The sequence below is a fragment of the Dendrobates tinctorius genome, unplaced genomic scaffold (genome assembly GCF_039654945.1).
Source record: "Dendrobates tinctorius isolate UK_male_01 unplaced genomic scaffold, ASM3965494v1 ptg000120l, whole genome shotgun sequence".
NCBI lineage: Eukaryota > Metazoa > Chordata > Amphibia > Anura > Dendrobatidae > Dendrobates > Dendrobates tinctorius.
Window position 1 is genome coordinate 21,731,229 of NW_027361788.1, and position 21,494 is coordinate 21,752,722.

General features: G+C 48.6%; 1 protein-coding gene across 1 annotated transcript in view; it reads right to left on the reverse strand.

Annotated features, from left to right (window-relative positions):
* Positions 1-9,489: 9,489 nt before the first annotated feature.
* Positions 9,490-21,494, reverse strand: part of ABCD1 (ATP binding cassette subfamily D member 1) — a 58,056-nt gene continuing 46,051 nt past the window's right edge. Inside the window, exon 10 of the mRNA XM_073590895.1 lies at positions 9,490-17,415. Within this exon, the coding sequence (XP_073446996.1) occupies positions 17,187-17,415 (229 nt within the window). The 3' untranslated portion in view covers positions 9,490-17,186. The remainder of the gene's footprint in view (positions 17,416-21,494) is intronic.

The following is a 21,494-nucleotide window of genomic DNA, read 5'->3' on the forward strand; positions in this document are numbered from 1 at the left end:
ATGCTAGGTGCCATGGAGAGACACCAACAGCCATTGTGCCGTGGAGGAGATTAGTTACAGGTCTAGGGCAGACGCTGGGTGCCATGGAAGGACACCAACAGCATTTGTGCCGTGGAGATTAGTTACAGTGCTCGGGCAGACGCTGGGTGCCATGGAGGGACACCAACAGCATTTGTGCCGTGGATGAGATTAGTTACAGGTCTGGGGCAGACGCTGGGTGCCATGGAAGGACACCAACAGCATTTGTACCGTGGAGGAGATTAGTTACAGGTCTGGGGCAGATGTTAGGTGCCATGGAGGGACACCAACAGCATTTGTGCCATGGATGAGATTAGTTACAGGGCTGGGGCAGATGCTGGGTGCCATGGAAGGACACCAACAGCATTTGTGCCGTGGAGATTAGTTACAGGTCAGGGGCAGATGCTGGGTGCCATGGAAGGACACCAACAGCCATTGTGCCATGGAGGAGATTAGTTACAGGGCTGGGGCAGATGCTGGGTGCCATGGAAGGACACCAACAGCATTTGTGCCGTGGAGAAGATTAGTTACAGGTCTGGGGCAGATGCTGGGTGCCATGGAAGGACACCAACAGCATTTGTGCCGTGGAGAAGATTAGTTACAGGTCTGGGGCAGATGCTGGGTGCCATGGAAGGACACCAACAGCATTTGTGCCGTGGAGGAGATTAGGTACAGGTCAGGGGCAGACGCTGGGTGCCATGGAGAGACACCAACAAGCCACAGTGCCGTGGAGATTAGTTACAGGGCTCGGGCAGACGCTGTGTGCCATGGAGGGACACCACCAGCATTTGTACCGTGGATGAGATTAGTTACAGGTCTGGGGCAGATGCTGGGTGCCATGGAAGGACACCAACAGCATTTGTGCCGTGGATGAGATTAGTTACAGGTCTGGGGCAGATGCTGGGTGCCATAGAAGGACACCAACAGCATTTGTGCCGTGGAGGAGATTAGTTACAGGGCTGGTGCAGATGCTGGGTGCCATGGAAGGACACCAACAGCATTTGTGCAGTGGAGGAGATTAGTTACAGGTCAGGGGCAGACGCTGGGTGCCATGGAGAGACACCAACAAGCCACAGTGCCGTGGAGATTAGTTACAGGGCTCGGGCAGACGCTGTGTGCCATGGAGGGACACCAACAGCATTTGTGCCGTGGATGAGATTAGTTACAGGGCTGGGGCAGATGCTGGGTGCCATGGAAGGACACCAACAGCATTTGTGCCGTGGATGAGATTAGTTACAGGTCTGGGGCAGATGCTGGGTGCCATGGAAGGACACCAACAGCATTTGTGCCGTGGAGGTGATTAGTTACAGGGCTGGGGCAGATGCTGGGTGCCATGGAAGGACACCAACAGCCATTGTGCAGTGGAGGAGATTAGTTACAGATCTGGGGCAAATGCTAGGTGCCATGGAAGGACACCAATGAGCCACTGTGCCGTGAATGAGATTAGTTAAAGGTCTGGGGCAGATGCTAGATGCCATGGAGAGACACCAACAGCCATTGTGCCGTGGAGGAGATTAGTTACAGGTCTAGGGCAGACGCTGGGTGCCATGGAAGGACACCAACAGCATTTGTGCCGTGGAGATTAGTTACAGATCTGGGGCAAATGCTAGGTGCCATGGAAGGACACCAATGAGCCACTGTGCCGTGGATGAGATTAGTTACAGGTCTGGGGCAGATGCTGGGTGCCATGGAAGGACACCAACAGCATTTGTGCCATGGAGGAGATTAGTTACAGGTCTGGGGCAGACGCTGGGTGCCATGGAAGGACACCAACAGCATTTGTGCTGTGAAGGATATTAGTTACAGGGCTCGGACAGACGCTGGGTGCCATGGAAGGACACCAACAGCATTTGTGCCGTGGACGAGATTAGTTAAAGGTCTGGGGCAGATGCTAGGTGCCATGGAGGGACACCAACTGCCATTGTGTCGTGGAGATTAGTTACAGGTCTAGGGCAGACGCTGGGTGCCATGGAAGGACAGCAACAGCATTTGTGCCGTGCAGATTAGTTACAGGTCTGGGGCAGACGCTGGGTGCCATGGAAGGACACCAACGCCATTTGTGCCATGGAGGAGATTAGTTACAGGTCTGGGGCAGACGCTGGGTACCATGGAAGGACACCAACAGCATTTGTGCCGTGGAGATTAGTTACAGGTTTGGGGCAGACGCTGGGTGCCATAGAGGGACACCAACAGCCATTGTGCCGTGGATGAGATTAGTTACAGGTCTAGGGCAGATGCTGGGTGCCATGGAAGGACACCAACAGCATTTGTGCCGTGGAGGAGATTAGTTACAGGTCTGGGGCAGATGCTGGGTGCCATGGAAGGACACCAACAGCATTTGTGCCATGGAGGAGATTAGCTACAGGTCTGGGGCAGACGCTGGGTGCCATGGAGGGACACCAACAGCCATTGTTCCGTGGAGGAGATTAGTTACAGGTCTGGGGCAGACGCTGGGTGCCATGGAAGGACACCAACAGCATTTGTGCCGTGGAGATTAGTTACAGGTTTGGGGCAGACACCGGGTGCCATGCAGGGACACCAACAGCCATTGTGCCGTGGATGAGATTAGTTACAGGGCTGGGACAGATGCTGGGTGCCATGGAAGGACACCAACAGCATTTGTGCCGTGGAGGAGATTAGTTACAGGTCAGAGGCAGATGCTGGGTGCCATGAAAGGACACCAACAGCCATTGTGCCGTGGAGGAGATTAGTTACAGGGCTGGGGCAGATGCTGGGTGCCATGGAAGGACACAACAGCATTTGTGCCATGGAGGAGATTAGTTACAGGTCAGGGGCAGATGCTGGGTGCCATGGAAGGACACCAACAGCCATTGTGCCGTGGAGGAGATTAGTTACAGGGCTGGGGCAGATGCTGGGTGCCATGGAAGGACACCAACAGCATTTGTGCCGTGGAGGAGATTAGTTACAGATCTGGGGCAAATGATAGGTGCCATGGAAGGACACCAATGAGCCACTGTGCCGTGAATGAGATTAGTTAAAGGACTGGGGCAGATGCTAGGTGCCATGGAGAGACACCAACAGCCATTGTGCCGTGGAGGAGATTAGTTACAGGTCTAGGGCAGACGCTGGGTGCCATGGAAGGACACCAACAGCATTTGTGCCGTGGAGAAGATTAGTCACAGGTCTGGGGCAGATGCTGGGTGCCATGGAAGGACACCAACAGCATTTGTGCCGTGGAGGAGATTAGTTACAGGTCAGGGGCAGACGCTGGGTGCCATGGAGAGACACCAACAAGCCACAGTGCCGTGGAGATTAGTTACAGGGCTCGGGCAGACGCTGTGTGCCATGGAGGGACACGAACAGCATTTGTGCCGTGGAAGAGATTAGTTACAGGTCTGGGGCAAATGCTAGGTGCCATGGAAGGACACCAATGAGCCACTGTGCCGTGGATGAGATTAGTTAAAGGTCTGGGGCAGATGCTAGGTGCCATGGAGAGACACCAACAGCCATTGTGCCGTGGAGGAGATTAGTTACAGGTCTAGGGCAGACGCTGGGTGCCATGGAAGGACACCAACAGCATTTGTGCCGTGGAGATTAGTTACAGTGCTCGGGCAGACGCTGGGTGCCATGGAGGGACACCAACAGCATTTGTGCCGTGGATGAGATTAGTTACAGGTCTGGGGCAGACGCTGGGTGCCATGGAAGGACACCAACAGCATTTGTACCGTGGAGGAGATTAGTTACAGGTCTGGGGCAGATGTTAGGTGCCATGGAGGGACACCAACCGCATTTGTGCCATGGATGAGATTAGTTACAGGGCTGGGGCAGATGCTGGGTGCCATGGAAGGACACCAACAGCATTTGTGCCGTGGAGAAGATTAGTTACAGGTCTGGGGCAGATGCTGGGTGCCATGGAAGGACACCAACAGCATTTGTGCCGTGGAGAAGATTAGTTACAGGTCTGGGGCAGATGCTGGGTGCCATGGAAGGACACCAACAGCATTTGTGCCGTGGAGGAGATTAGGTACAGGTCAGGGGCAGACGCTGGGTGCCATGGAGAGACACCAACAAGCCACAGTGCCGTGGAGATTAGTTACAGGGCTCGGGCAGACGCTGTGTGCCATGGAGGGACACCACCAGCATTTGTACCGTGGATGAGATTAGTTACAGGTCTGGGGCAGATGCTGGGTGCCATGGAAGGACACCAACAGCATTTGTGCCGTGGATGAGATTAGTTACAGGTCTGGGGCAGATGCTGGGTGCCATAGAAGGACACCAACAGCATTTGTGCCGTGGAGGAGATTAGTTACAGGGCTGGTGCAGATGCTGGGTGCCATGGAAGGACACCAACAGCATTTGTGCAGTGGAGGAGATTAGTTACAGGTCAGGGGCAGACGCTGGGTGCCATGGAGAGACACCAACAAGCCACAGTGCCGTGGAGATTAGTTACAGGGCTCGGGCAGACGCTGTGTGCCATGGAGGGACACCAACAGCATTTGTGCCGTGGATGAGATTAGTTACAGGGCTGGGGCAGATGCTGGGTGCCATGGAAGGACACCAACAGCATTTGTGCCGTGGATGAGATTAGTTACAGGTCTGGGGCAGATGCTGGGTGCCATGGAAGGACACCAACAGCATTTGTGCCGTGGAGGTGATTAGTTACAGGGCTGGGGCAGATGCTGGGTGCCATGGAAGGACACCAACAGCCATTGTGCAGTGGAGGAGATTAGTTACAGATCTGGGGCAAATGCTAGGTGCCATGGAAGGACACCAATGAGCCACTGTGCCGTGAATGAGATTAGTTAAAGGTCTGGGGCAGATGCTAGATGCCATGGAGAGACACCAACAGCCATTGTGCCGTGGAGGAGATTAGTTACAGGTCTAGGGCAGACGCTGGGTGCCATGGAAGGACACCAACAGCATTTGTGCCGTGGAGGAGATTAGTTACAGATCTGGGGCAAATGCTAGGTGCCATGGAAGGACACCAATGAGCCACTGTGCCGTGGATGAGATTAGTTACAGGTCTGGGGCAGATGCTGGGTGCCATGGAAGGACACCAACAGCATTTGTGCCATGGAGGAGATTAGTTACAGGTCTGGGGCAGACGCTGGGTGCCATGGAAGGACACCAACAGCATTTGTGCTGTGAAGGATATTAGTTACAGGGCTCGGACAGACGCTGGGTGCCATGGAAGGACACCAACAGCATTTGTGCCGTGGACGAGATTAGTTAAAGGTCTGGGGCAGATGCTAGGTGCCATGGAGGGACACCAACTGCCATTGTGCCGTGGAGATTAGTTACAGGTCTAGGGCAGACGCTGGGTGCCATGGAAGGACAGCAACAGCATTTGTGCCGTGCAGATTAGTTACAGGTCTGGGGCAGACGCTGGGTGCCATGGAAGGACACCAACGCCATTTGTGCCATGGAGGAGATTAGTTACAGGTCTGGGGCAGACGCTGGGTACCATGGAAGGACACCAACAGCATTTGTGCCGTGGAGATTAGTTACAGGTTTGGGGCAGACGCTGGGTGCCATAGAGGGACACCAACAGCCATTGTGCCGTGGATGAGATTAGTTACAGGTCTAGGGCAGATGCTGGGTGCCATGGAAGGACACCAACAGCATTTGTGCTGTGGAGGAGATTAGTTACAGGTCTGGGGCAGATGCTGGGTGCCATGGAAGGACACCAACAGCATTTGTGCCATGGAGGAGATTAGCTACAGGTCTGGGGCAGACGCTGGGTGCCATGGAGGGACACCAACAGCCATTGTTCCGTGGAGGAGATTAGTTACAGGTCTGGGGCAGACGCTGGGTGCCATGGAAGGACACCAACAGCATTTGTGCCGTGGAGATTAGTTACAGGTTTGGGGCAGACACCGGGTGCCATGCAGGGACACCAACAGCCATTGTGCCGTGGATGAGATTAGTTACAGGTCTGCGGCAGGCGCTGGGTGCCATGGAAGGACACCAATGAGCCACTGTGCCGTGGATGAGATTAGTTAAAGGTCTGGGGCAGACGCTGGGTGCCATGGAAGGACACCAACAGCATTTGTGCCGTGGAGGAGATTAGTTACAGGTCTGGGGCGGACGCTGGGTGCCATGGAAGGACACCAACAGCATTTGTGCCGTGGAGGAGATTAGTTACAGGTCTGGGGCAGATGCTGGGTGCCATATAAGGACACCAACAACATTTGTGCCATGGAGGAGATTAGTTACAGGTCTGGGGCAGACACTGGGTGCCATGGCAAGACACCAACAGCATTTGTGCCGTGGAGGAGATTAGTTACAGGTCTGGGGAAGACGCTGGGTGCCATGGAGGGACACCAACAGCCATTGTGCCGTGGAGATTAGTTACAGCTCTGGGGCAGACGCTGGGTGCCATGGAAGGACACCAATGAGCCACTGTGCTGTGGATGAGATTAGTTAAAGGTCTGGGGATGCTAGGTGCCATGGAGGGACACCAACAGCCATTGTGCCGTGGAGGAGATTAGTTACAGTTCTGGGGCAGACACTGGGTGCAATGGAAGGACACCAATGAGCCACTGTGCCGTGGATGAGATTAGTTACAGGTCTGGGGCAGATGGTAGGTGCAATGGAGGGACACCAACAGCCATTGTGCCGTGGAGGAGACTAGTTACAGGTCTGGGGCAGACGCTGGGTGCCATGGAAGGACACCAACAGCCATTGTGCCGTGGATGAGATTAGTTAAAGGTCTGCGGCAGACGCTGGGTGCCATGGAGGGACACCAACAGCCATTGTGCTGTGGAGATTAGTTACAGGTCTAGGGCAGACGCTGGGTGCCATGGAAGGACACAACAGCATTTGTGCCATGGAGAAGATTAGTTACAGGTCTGGGGCAGATGCTGGGTGCCATGGAAGGACACCAACAGCATTTGTGCCATGAAGGAGATTAGTTACAGGTCTGGGGCAGATGCTGGGTGCCATGGAAGGATACCAACAGCATTTGTGCCGTGGAGGAGATTAGTTACAGGTCTGGGGCGGACGCTGGGTGCCATGGAAGGACACCAACAGCATTTGTGCCGTGGAGGAGATTAGTTACAGGTCTGGGGCAGATGCTGGGTGCCATATAAGGACACCAACAACATTTGTGCCATGGAGGAGATTAGTTACAGGTCTGGGGCAGACACTGGGTGCCATGGCAAGACACCAACAGCATTTGTGCCGTGGAGGAGATTAGTTACAGGTCTGGGGAAGACGCTGGGTGCCATGGAGGGACACCAACAGCCATTGTGCCGTGGAGATTAGTTACAGCTCTGGGGCAGACGCTGGGTGCCATGGAAGGACACCAATGAGCCACTGTGCTGTGGATGAGATTAGTTAAAGGTCTGGGGATGCTAGGTGCCATGGAGGGACACCAACAGCCATTGTGCCGTGGAGGAGATTAGTTACAGTTCTGGGGCAGACACTGGGTGCAATGGAAGGACACCAATGAGCCACTGTGCCGTGGATGAGATTAGTTACAGGTCTGGGGCAGATGGTAGGTGCAATGGAGGGACACCAACAGCCATTGTGCCGTGGAGGAGACTAGTTACAGGTCTGGGGCAGACGCTGGGTGCCATGGAAGGACACCAACAGCCATTGTGCCGTGGATGAGATTAGTTAAAGGTCTGCGGCAGACGCTGGGTGCCATGGAGGGACACCAACAGCCATTGTGCTGTGGAGATTAGTTACAGGTCTAGGGCAGACGCTGGGTGCCATGGAAGGACACAACAGCATTTGTGCCATGGAGAAGATTAGTTACAGGTCTGGGGCAGATGCTGGGTGCCATGGAAGGACACCAACAGCATTTGTGCCATGAAGGAGATTAGTTACAGGTCTGGGGCAGATGCTGGGTGCCATGGAAGGATACCAACAGCATTTGTGCCATGGAGGAGATTAGCTACAGGTCTGGGGCAGACGCTGGGTGCCATGGAGGGACACCAACAGCCATTGTGCCGTGGAGATTAGTTACAGGTCTGGGGCAGACGCTGGGTGCCATGGAAGGACACCAACAGCATTTGTGCCGTGGAGGAGATTAGCTACAGGTCTGGGGCAGATGCAGGGTGCCATAAAAGGACACCAACAACATTTGTGCCATGGAGGAGATTAGTTACAGGTCTGGGGCAGACACTGGGTGCCATGGAAAGACACCAACAGCATTTGTGCTGTGGAGGAGATTAGTTACAGGTCTGGGGAAGACGCTGGGTGCCATGGAGGGACATCAAGAGCATTGTGCCGTGGAGATTAGTTACAGGTCTGGGGCAGACGCTGGGTGCCATGGAAGGACACCAACAGCATTTGTGCCGTGGAGGAGATTAGTTACAGGTCTGGCGCAGACGCTGGGTGCCAGGGAAGGACACCAACAGTATTTGTGCCGTGGCGATTAGTTACATGTCTGGGGCAGACGCTGGGTGCCATGGAAGGACACCAATGAGCCACTGTGCCGTGGATGAGATTAGTTTAAGGTCTGGGGATGCTAGGTGCCATGGAGGGACACCAACAGCCATTGTGCCGTGGAGGAGATTAGTTACAGTTCTGGGGCAGACGCTGGGTGCAATGGAAGGACACCAATGAGCCACTGTGCCGTGGATGAGATTAGTTACAGGTCTGGGGCAGACGCTGGGTGCCATGGAAGGACATCAACAGCCATTGTGCCGTGGAGAAGATTAGTTACAGAGCTGGGGCGGTAAATTAAAAGTTAATGGCTGCATAATTTGGCAAGTAAGTGTAAAATTGTGCAGCCAGTGACCAAACACGTAGGCGTTGTTTCTGCTGCATGCAGCAACCATAATGTGAGCATCCAGACTAAAACCACCAACAAGTGAAGTATGCGACAGTTATTACAACTATGACAAATGGGTCAGATCCTCGTCAAAATGGAAGGTCCATTGGTATTGGGGCCCATAACTGACGGGTTGCGAAAAAATATATTGTGAATTAGGATAGTTGTCAAAACACACAAAGCATCGTAGCTTGCTATGTATGGGTGTAGGGCGTATGTTGTGTAGCCGCTGATCGATCATGGTGCTCATGTTGACCTTTGTCGAACACCAAAAAGTGTCTAAAATGGACATGTGAGCAACAAAGATGGACCGTGAAGCAATAGAGAAACGTGACCTGGTGCGATAAGTCATGTTTTACATAGTGTGGGCAGTGATTTACCTGGGGAAGAGATGGCACCATGATGCACTGTGGAAAGAATACAAGCCGGCGGAGACCGCGTGATGAAACAATGTTCTGCTGGGTCTGGTATCATGGAGACTAAACATGTAAAACCTACCTCTAAACATTGTACAAACTACGTGCTACCTAATGAAATCCCCTAATGGCAGTGCCTTTTTTCCAACAGGATTATTGCCCCCACATCAGAAATGATTAAGTGATGGTGATGACTTGTCCTCAAATTCTCTAGGTTGTTATGGGGTGTTCAGGAAAGACCAAGTCTCATCTGAGAGTGTGAAGGAGGTTGACTAAATTGCGAGAAGGAAAGACGACACAAAACACGACATCTTTAAATCATACATTTATTAGTATACAACCAACAAAAGTCGTTTGGTCTTGGAACCGACAATTAAGGCACCTTCTGATTTACTAGACAATTGCATAGTTAGAACAAACACAATATTCGAGGATTCTCTTGGTTATTGGGGGTAGGCAGTGATGAGTGAACGGTTCTGTCTGGGGTTACAGTACATTATTCAGATACGTCATTTCTGGTATATTAGACCGATATAACATAGGAAAGGTCTTGGCTACAGACTGTGTACGGCTCAAAGTGCTCAGGTATAATAGCTGATTAGTAATATACATATAGCCCCTGTGTTAGCGGATGCTGTGCGGATCAATACCCGATAAGACAAGATCAGAGATCATTAATCGCCTGAGTAGAGCGTTCTGGCCGAGATTGGGCAGAGAACATTAGGAAATGGGTGGGCAGGAAGCGCGGTGTGGTCCAGAAAACTGTGCCCCACTAGGGACAATACAGCACATGTAGAAATGATGCTGAGGCCATATGAAAGGAGAAATCCTGTAAAACTCAGATACAGGAAACTTAACTGATCTTCAACCACCACGGCTCTATACAAAGAACAACCCCTTTGGTACGGCGTAGAGACTGCGGCTAGTGGAAGTGTGCTTAGAATATTTGGCCTCATTTACCTAAAATGTCCTACCGTTTTCTGTACACAGCTCCTATGTAGACCAATCTATCTCTGTGGTTACAGACTACAAACTAACCCAAAGTAACAGGACCCTGCAGTCATATTCCCGCTCTCCAAATGTATGCGTCTCTATGGTTACAGACTACAAACAAACCCACGGTAGTCTGACCCTGCATATTCCCTCTCTCCCAGCGCATGTGTCTCTACGGCTACAGGCCAAAGGGTACTCTGACCCTGCATATTTCCTCTCTCCCAGTGCATGTGTCTCTATGGCTACAGGCCACAGGGTACTCTGACCCTGCATATTTCCTCTCTCCCAGCGCATGTGTCTCTACGGCTACAGGCCACAGGGTACTCTGACCCTGCATATTTCCTCTCTCCCAGCGCATGTGTCTCTACGGCTACAGGCCACAGGGTACTCTGACCCTGCATATTTCCTCTCTCCCAGCGCATGTGTCTCTATGGCTACAGGCCACAGGGTACTCTGACCCTGCATATTTCCTCTCTCCCAGCGCATGTGTCTCTATGGCTACAGGCCACAGGGTACTCTGACCCTGCATATTTCCTCTCTCCCAGTGCATGTGTCTCTATGGCTACAGGCCACAGGGTACTCTGACCCTGCATATTTCCTCTCTCCCAGCGCATGTGTCTCTACGGCTACAGGCCACAGGGTACTCTGACCCTGCATATTTCCTCTCTCCCAGCGCATGTGTCTCTATGGCTACAGGCCACAGGGTACTCTGACCCTGCATATTTCCTCTCTCCCAGCGCATGTGTCTCTATGGCTACAGGCCACAGGGTACTCTGACCCTGCATATTTCCTCTCTCCCAGCGCATGTGTCTCTACGGCTACAGGCCACAGGGTACTCTGACCCTGCATATTCCCTCTCTCCCAGCGCATGTGTCTCTACGGCTACAGGCCACAGGGTACTCTGACCCTGCATATTTCCTCTCTCCCAGCGCATGTGTCTCTATGGCTACAGGCCACAGGGTACTCTGACCCTGCATATTTCCTCTCTCCCAGCGCATGTGTCTCTATGGCTACAGGGTACTCTGACCCTGCATATTCCAATTGCCCTGCCTTTGGAATCACCGACCCTTTTTGTCTGCACCAGCTTTCTGAAACACTTTGGAAAGATGTTGATCTCATCTTAGCCCTATCATCACGCTAATTTAAAAAAACAAAAAAAAAAAACATTTTATCTTCGTAGAAAGCGATTATCTAATGTTTGATATCAGTATATATTAAACTGTCAATCATCACGCTATAATTAGTATATAACATGTAATGTAAGCAGTGAGTGAAGTGCCCAAACGCAAAGGGTGGAGTGAAGAGTAAAGCAATGGACAGCAGCCAAAATATCACATGTATTTAAAGGGGGTAATCCAGCATTTGAAAAAAATATTTTAAAAAAAACCCCTCCAAAATTAACAACCGTTCTTCCCTCTCCTTTCCCTACCAATGAAATGCTGATGATCGGGCAGTCCATCCAGTCTTACTTTACACACGACAGGTACATGACCGCTGCAGCCAATCAGTGACATTTGAGGCCATGTGCTGTACTACTGACTTCCATCGCTGTGTGGCGATGCCAGTAGAATGACACGTGACTGCCACAGCCTCAGATTGGCAGCAGCAGTCACAAGCAGGGTGACCACCAGAGTGTCAGGACTGACTTGGCGAGGATTAGGAGTTATACTTTTTTTTTTTATATATGTAAATAAAATCCCATTGTCATCTGGAAACAGCACCACTCTTTGACTACAGGCTGTGATAGGTAGTGCAGCGTCTCTTCATTTATCCGAGCAGGGCGTAGCTACAATATGAAAGGTCTTGTAACTGTATCCGCCGGTTTAGCCGATCGTCCTAGAACATGTTTGCTTGTTGTACAGCTGCTTTATTCCCAGACTCCTTAATGTTTTACAATAATCTGCAATTTTGTCCCTCTCCATCCAACAACTTAAGACGAAAGGCTTCATCCTTAGAGACGCCCCTGGATCTGCCCTGCGGGTGCAAACCGAGGCTGTAGTGTCGCATGATGAAACATTCACACAAAGGGATCTGTGTATTTATTACCTGGGAGAGGACTGTGCTTGTGTAACCCGACTCGGAGCCTTGGGTCGGTAATTAATAAGCTCCCCGCAAAATAACACTAGAAAAGGTTAGTTAACCCATTCCCTGCTGATACGTAGAAAGTAAAATTCATAGATGACAACCAAGATGGCTACCAAGACAACTCCTATACTTCCTTTTGTCATATTCCTAAACTGTAAATATGTCTTTAAGATTACCATCCCTTTAAGGGCACGGAGTTTGGAACAGATATAAAACCAATGAGTTCCCTACATATATAATAAAAAAAAAATTATACAGGTATCCACCTCCCGACGATGTTCATAGGGTGGTAGGAGATTAGAACAGCATCCCTCTTGGTTGTGTCTGGTATTGCAGCAATAGAGGAACTGATACAAGAACTGCGAGTACTCATTAGATGTCCTCACATTCGGCTTTTAAAATTAAAGTGTTGCCAGAAAATGACCTATTCTCTACATCAAGTTTGGGCCAATTTTATATATATTCACAACGGCCACTGGGGATTTTTTTTTTTTAAACTTCTGGCTTCTTGTAGTTCCTATCCTCTCTGGAAGAGTTTTTAACAGGCTCCTTATCAGCAGAGGCAGGATTACATTACAGTGACAGGTAACAACTCTATACACAGGTTATATCGCCTATTGTGATTGGTGGATCCTGTATTATCACAGCTCACCTCCTCCTCCTTTCTTCACAATGACCTTTGCACACACTCAGTGGCGTTAATACAAATTATAGGGTCGGAGTCTGTTCACATTGCGACTATGTACATATATTATTTCCTGAAACAACAGGAAGTTAAAGTTTAAAAAAATCCCCAGTGGTCGGTGTGAGAATTGCAATATTTCAATTGTTAATTAAAATTGTGAGATAGAAAAAAAAAACCTGTAATTTTTAAATAAAAAATGCATTTAACATTTAGAACGAATTTAAACAATAGGCTATTTTCTGATGACACATTCCTTTTAAGTAAAGGGGAAGTGTCTACAGTCACACCAGACACCACGTGATGTCCATGACTGGATGTTACATGTGACCAATTCCTCTTTTTTCTTCTCTGAAAGATAAAAAAACCCTACTCAATCTAAAGCACATTGCACTAAAACCGCAATCCTGCATGAAATCACTACTAGGTTTTTTTGGCTAAAAATAATTTCTGCAATTGGGATTCATTAAAAATGTTGCCCTATTTGCCTTCGATAGTCTCCGTACTTCACTGTAGAAGTTAGCGGAGAATCTATCAGTAAGCTCCTTCTTATCAGTCTTGTCCTGAACTTCTCTGTGCTGGTTTATGACCACAGACCAAATGAAAAGTTGACAGCTCACTGACAGATTCTCAGTAAACTCATCTTGCAGCCAAAACAGTGGAAAATTTTTAATTACACCCATTTGCAAAATTGATTTTTGGCCCCAAATATGTGTTTAAGTAAAAAAAAAAAAAAAATTCCAAAAGATGGACAAGAATTGATATAATGAAATATTTTAATATTTCTTTTGTGGCAGAAAAATTTTCTATCAATTTACCGGATACAATTAGGCAGTATTGAGACCTCCGTGTGTCATGGACCACAGCAAGGCTGCCATGGCCAGTACGTGGCTAACGGATGTGTGAATACAGCATTAAGCTGAGATACTGGGAGCCATTTGCTGGGGTCATGATTCTTTTCAATACCCCTTTCCTACCATTTTGAGGCCTAAAGAAGCACCTAATCTCAACTTCCTTCATACCTGCGACTGAACAAACTACAAGTCTGACTGGAATAAATAAAATGGCAGCTGTGATTCCTTTTGAGGGTAGGTGGTGACAACCTAATGTTGTGTTCTTTGTACACATTACTATTGTTGTGCCGGGAATCAGAGCAAACAACCAGGTCCTGTCACAGCTGTGGCGGCCATGTTTACTTTGCCAACTATTGCAGCCATGTTTTCCCAATCTCACTCATAAGACGAGTTCCAGCTCCCTTCAGTCTGTACACTGCTCTCATACATAGTATATAACATCGTACAAGTAACCTAGGTGTACGCAGAGCGTTAGGTCGGCCATCAGGGAGGCCACTTGACAATATACTACATCTATATACATATGTTTGTCAGCAGCTCTGCCGGGTGTTTTATCAAACATGGGATCACGAGGAGGACTCATGAACATGTGAAGGCGCCTCACAGGCCCCCTCGGCTCACAGGGAATGTGCAGGCCTGTAAATCTGTCATGCTTAAGTGATTAGATGCAATCTCCCTAAGCTGTTTGTGCCACACTTCTACTCTTTCAGCACCATGATTTCAGAGTAAGGTTATCTGGTAAGATCATATCACCTAAGGGCCCACCTCACATAAATAGAGCAACTGACAATAGAAATGCATGAAAACTGTCTAAAAAGGAAAGACATGTCTGCCTTGACCGTAGCAACCAATCAGAGCTCTGCTTTCATTTCTAAACCTGCTTTGGCAAAATAAAACCGGAGCTGTGATTGGTTGTTGTGGATGACAACAACAAAACTGCCTCCATGTGCATATACAGTGGGGAAAAAGTATTTAGTCAGCCACCAATTGTGCAAGTTCTCCCACCTAAAAAGATGTCAAAATAAGACAACAAATCCAGAAAATCCCCGTGTCAGATTTGGCAAGATTTATTTTTGAAATTATGGTGGAAAATAAGTATTTGGTTACCTAAAAACATGCAAGATTTCTGGCTCTCACAGACTTGTAACTTCTTCTTTAAGAGGCTCCTCTGTCCTCCACTCATTACCTGTAGTAATAGCAGCTGTTTGAACTTATTAGTATAAAAGACACCTGTCCACAACCTCAAACAGTCACACTCCAAACTTCACTATGGTGAAGATCAAAAAGCTGTCAAAGGACACAGAAACAAAATTGTAGCCCTGCACCAGGCTGGGAAGACTGAATGTGCAATAGGCAAGCAGATGGTGTGATGAAATCAACTGTGGGAGTAATAGTAAGAAATTGGAAGACATACAAGACCACTGATAATCTCCCTAGATCTGGGGCTCCATGCAAGACCTCACCCCGTAGAGGTCAAAATGATCACAAGAACGGTGAGCACAAATCCCAGAACCACCTAGTGAATGACCTGCATAGAGCTGGGACCACCGTAACAAAGGCTACCATCAGTAACACACTACACCGCCAGGGAATCAGATCCTGCAGTGCCAGACGTGTACCCCTGGTTAAGCCGGTACATGTCTGGGCCTGTATGAAGTTTGCTAGAGAGCATTTGGATTATCCAGAAGAGTATTGGGAGAATGTCATACGGTCTGATGAAACCAAAGTAGAACTGTTTGGTAGAAACAAAACTCGTCGTGTTTGGAGGAGAAAGAATGCTGAGTTGCATCCAAAGAACACCATACCTACTGTGAAGCATGGGGGTGGCAACATCATGCTTTGGGGCTGTTTTTCTGCAAAGGGACCAGAACGACTCATCCGTGTACATGAAAGAATGAGAGATTTTGAGTGCAAATCTCCTTCCATCTGCAAGGGCATTGAATATGAAACGTGGATGGGTCTTTCAAAATGATAATGATCCCAAGCACACTGCCAGGGCAACAAAGGAGTGGCTTCATAAGAAGCATATGAAGGTCCTGGAGTGGCCTAGCCAGTCTCCAGATCTCAACCCCATAGAAAACCTTTGGAGGGATTTGAAAGTCTGTGTTACCCAGCGACAGGCCCAAAACATCACTGCTCTAGAGGAGATCTGCATGGAGGAATGGGCCAACATAGCATCAACAGTGTTTGCCAACCTTGTGAAGACTTACAGAAAACGTTTGACCTCGGTCATTGCCAACCAAGGATATATAACAAAATATTGAGATGAACTTTTGTTAATGATCAAATACCTATTTTCCACCATAACTTACAAAATAAATCTTGCCAAATCAGACAAGGTGATTTTCTGGATTTGTTTTCTCATTTTGACGCTCATACTTGTGGTCTACCTATGATGTCAATTAGAGGCGTCTCATCTTTTTAAGTGGGAGAACTTGCACAATTGGTGGCTGACTAAATCCTTTTTTCCCCCACAGTAAATGGGGTGTTGTCTGCCAGTGAACCCCATTTTTTACGGCCTGTATTGATATAATAAAATATATAAACTGTTACACCACTATGTGCATACATGATTTATCTTGTACTGATCCAGGGTTACAGCTTGTATTATACTCTGGGAGCTGCACTCAGTATTCTGCTGGTTGCTATTGAAAACATCAACATAATGAATGTGTAAAGACACCAGTCAATGTGTTTCCACAGAAATGCAATGCTCAGCATAGGAGCTGTGTACACAAAACAGAAGCATTTCTTTTTGACAGCAAGCAGAACTTTGATTAAAAATTAAAAACAAAAAAAACCCCTCCCTCCCTGTATAGCTGATCTAAAGCATGACAGAATTATCCTTATGGCTCAAAACGTGAAATTTACCAACTGCTACTCTAACCTCCATCTACACCACACTGTAGATATGGACTCTTAGGTGGGGGTTGAATACTTTTGCAGCCTGATCACCTCCGGATTGGTTCTGCACAGTCATACGGTCTAGGACAACTCATCTCGTCCTCCTTTTGGAGGAAACTATCCTTAAAGGCAAGGGCGGTGTTGTCCAAAAGTATTCAACTCCTTTATGTTTAGGGACACCACGCCCCATTTCCTTCACATTTTCTGGATTGAAACCTCAACATATTCCACAGAAGGACAGAAATGATTCCTGCCTATGGCTGACCGCAGCCTGCAGGATGACCACATTCAGTGTCGGAAGTCCATTGACTTCAAAGTGCATGTTAACTCCTTGCTCACCAGGATGATTTGCGTTATTACGGTCTGGACAATTAATCTAAATCATAGCAAAAATAAAAATGGCCCACAGTCGGGTGTGGGTGATGGGTGCTACCCAGCAGGTACTGGTGAGGCTATGAACATGGAACAGCAATGGCTGCCGAGAAAGGTCCTTACACAGGCTGCTCGGCTTTCTGGCCGTCTTCACCGCCGGACAACTCGGAATCCTCTCCCAGGATCTGGCACAGTTCACTTAAGCGCTGCTGCATTTTTGGCACACCGGCCAGCTGCTGCTCCAGTCGCTGCTTCTCCTCCGTGAGCGAGACACGAGCGGCCGAGTCCAGCTTCTCGAACTTCCAGCCTCCTTCACCATCAAACTGCAGCAAGTGAGTGTGGTATTTCCTATAGAGAAGAGGAGAAGGTTATATACTTGGGGAAAGGGGCAGTAATGCACCAAAATCGTGAAATATTCTGAAACCCGAAGAGGGAACTACAAGTTTGTCCTGTCAATGAATATAGAGGGAGTCTACGCCAAGAACAAGGGTCGCAAACCCCATGTAAATGGCGCGGCAAGCCTGTGCAACATCTACTCCAATAGCTACAGGATGGAGCAGAGAGCATGCCTAACCACTACTCCCATAGCCACGTAATGGGACGATGAGCATACATGACCACTACTCCTATAGCCATGGAATAGAGCGGTGAGCATACATGACCACTACTCCTATAGCCATGGAATAGAGCGGTGAGCATACATGACCACTACTCCCATAGCCACGTAATGGAACGATGAGCATACATGACCACTACTCCCATAGCCACGTAATGGAACGATGAGCATACATGACCACTACTCCCATAGCCACGTAATGGGACGATGAGCATACATGACCACTACACCTATAGCCATGGAATAGAGCGGTGAGCATACAAGACCACTACTCCCATAGCCACGTAATGGAACGATGAGCATACATAACCACTACTCCCATAGCCACGTAATGGAACGATGAGCATACATGACCACTACTCCCATAGCCACGTAATGGGACGATGAGCATACATGACCACTACTCCTATAGCCATGGAATAGAGCGGTGAGCATACATGACCACTACTCCTATAGCCATGGAATAGAGCGGTGAGCATACATGACCACTACTCCCATAGCCACGTAATGGAACGATGAGCATACATGACCACTACTCCCATAGCCACGTAATGGAACGATGAGCATACATGACCACTACTCCCATAGCCACGTAATGGGACGATGAGCATACATGACCACTACACCTATAGCCATGGAATAGAGCGGTGAGCATACAAGACCACTACTCCCATAGCCACGTAATGGAACGATGAGCATACATAACCACTACTCCCATAGCCACGTAATGGAACGATGAGCATACATAACCACTACTCCCATAGCCACGTAATGGAACGATGAGCATACATGACCACTACTCCCATAGCCACGTAATGGGACGATGAGCATACATGACCACTACTCCTATAGCCATGGAATAGAGCGGTGAGCATACATGACCACTACTCCCATAGCCACGTAATGGGACAATGAGCATACATGACCACTACTCCTATAGCCATGGAATAGAGCGGTGAGCATACAAGACCACTACTCCCATAGCCACGTAATGGAACGATGAGCATACATGACCACTACTCCTATAGCCACGTAATGGAACGATGAGCATACATGACCACTACTCCCATAGCCACGTAATGGGACGATGAGCATACATGACCTCTACTCCTATAGCCATGGAATAGAGCAATGAGCATACATGACCACTACTCCTATAGCCATGGAATAGAGCGGTGAGCATACATGACCACTACTCCCATAGCCACGTAATGGAACGATGAGCATACATGACCACTACTCCTATAGCCACTATAGCCATGGAATAAAGCGGTGAGCATACATGACCCCTACTCCTATAGCCATGGAATAGAGCGGTGAGCATACATGACCACTACTCCTATACCCATGGAATAGAGCGGTGAGAACAAAAACACTCTAATAACAAGGAGCACTTTGATTTCTGTGATCGGTGGGGACACCAATGATCAGCCACTACCTGTGGATGTATAGAAAATGTTATGGAGCCAACCCCTTTAATGGGGCTCAAACAACTAATTATAGAGGACCCTCATGTTTATCAAGGTTACTCCTCCACCTCTCACAGAAAAGAAACATGGCGGAAATGCGGCTTTAGTATATTCCCATCATTTAGGGGATCACTAGTCAATGTAAACATTATTCACTGTGCAATGTAAAAAGATCTACAACTTTCCGGTATAATCTCTGTATATAGTTTCCAAGATCTCTGCTTTGATTTAAAGGGGTTTTCCTGCTTTAGGGAACCCAATACCCAGCTGTACTGAGTATGAGCTGCTTTGCTCGCGGTTTGGCCACAGTGCTGATGAAGACAATAACAGACACTGGGAGCAGCTGATGACACCTGGGACCAGAGCCGCGTCATGCATCACATCACCAGGATGGGTAATGATAAGGATTCTCATTAAATGACAGCAAGCAGAGATCTTGTGTGCCATGAGATTTATTAGAACATTATGTTTTTAAGTATATTAAACAATTTTTCTAGAATTTCTCATTACAAAAAATGACTTCTGTGTTGACATCGGAAGACCCTTTTCCCCTAAAGTGGGAATAAATGCCCTATATAAATCCTCCCGATGGCTCCAGGCAATGATACTACAGCACAGAGACGTCAGAAGATGCAGAGGCGGCAGGACAGTGCTCAGCAGCGACGGACTGAATGGAGGACGAGAGGAAGCAGCGCGGTGAATAACCTCGTCTTCTCTGTGCTGCATGTCACTGGATGTACTGCAGAGGAGGGAAGAACAAGCCTCCATTGTCCTCCACTGTCCCTTTCATGGAGGCCAAGGCTGGAAACCATCCAAGTTCCCCATCTGTGACGATAAAAGGGGACAGAAGTGGGGCACAAAAGGGCAGCTGGGGGCCATCTCTGAGAATGGCCATACATCGCTTACTTAAAGCAGCAGTGATGCTGTTTAACCCCAATGCTGCCCGAAGTGCTAACCCCTCGCAGTATTGTGATGCCTGGCGATCCGGAGGCACTGACTTCACAGGCTGCACATATAATAGTGCCTTGTGCCCATGAATGTCCATTATTTCCCCATTAGACATAAGTCAGACGCTGCAGCATTCATAGCGAGGGGAGAACAAGGCACCGGAGGATCTCACGTGCCCAGAATTTCTCTGGACGGTCCTAGTCTTTGCCACAGGGTCTGGATGCTACACTGCCCGCAGCACTGTCCATCGTATTAGCCCTATGCAAAGTCTGAATTACAGAACGTCTCTGGGCAAAAAAAAGGCCTTTATTTTACATTTCTAGCAGTGGTTTGACAATAAAGGGGTCATCCAACCGTACCAAATTGTAAAAACAAACTAAATAATGCATACCCACCCGCTCCAGTCAGGAGACCTGGAACGGGATGTCATCTGCTTTAATGCTCCAATAACCTGACCGCTGCAGCCAATCAGCAGCCTCAAAGGTCAGGTGTACATCATCGCTTCCTGTCCTGTCAGAAACCACTGAAGCCACGGCCACGTGGGTTAGAGAGGGAGAGTACACACTTTTACTATGTTTATACCATCCCTTTCCAGCTTAAAAAACCCAAAATAAAATAAAACAGGGATGCTGAGTTGGGTCCTTAAAGGGGTTGTCCAGCCATAGGGTACAATCTGTGAATCTTCAGAGAGCACTTTGTGCCCGCTGTGAGGATTCTCTGGTGTCAGTGCTGGGAGCAGCAGGTGCGTGACCATAAGTGTGCAATTTGCATTCATGCAGTCACATGCCTACTAGACGTGTGCAGCCTCGCTCAATGCACGTGTATTGAGCAAGGCCACACACGTCTAGCTGGAATGTGGCCGGTACAAAAAGAGGAACTAAAAAAAAAAAAAAAAAGTGTAAAACAGATAATGAATTAGGCAAATAAAAGAGAAAAATGACTCTAAGGCTATGTGCACACGCTAGCGTTTTTAAACGCTCAGGAAAGGATCCCCTTCCCAGAAATCGCGCGTCTTTTTCCGCGCGTTTTTTGACGCGATTTTGACGCGTTTTTTGACACGCGATTTCTGGGATCATTGGGGATGGCTAAAAACGCTCAGCAATGCGGGAATTAATGAGCATGCTGCGTTTTTAGCCGCTAAGCGATTCCTGAGCGGTTAAAAACGCATGCATTGGCACAAAAAGCCAAAAACGCATGCATTGGCACAGAAAGCCAAAAACGCATGCTAATTAATTTGATGCATCTTTTAAGCGTTTCTGCAGCGTCTGAGCCGGCTCAAACGCTGCGGAAACGCTTAAAAAAACGCATCGTGTGCACACAGCCTAAAACTAAAGGCTTTCCAAGGTAATAAAAATCATTTACAGGATTAGAGAAACTATACGGAGACGTCACCT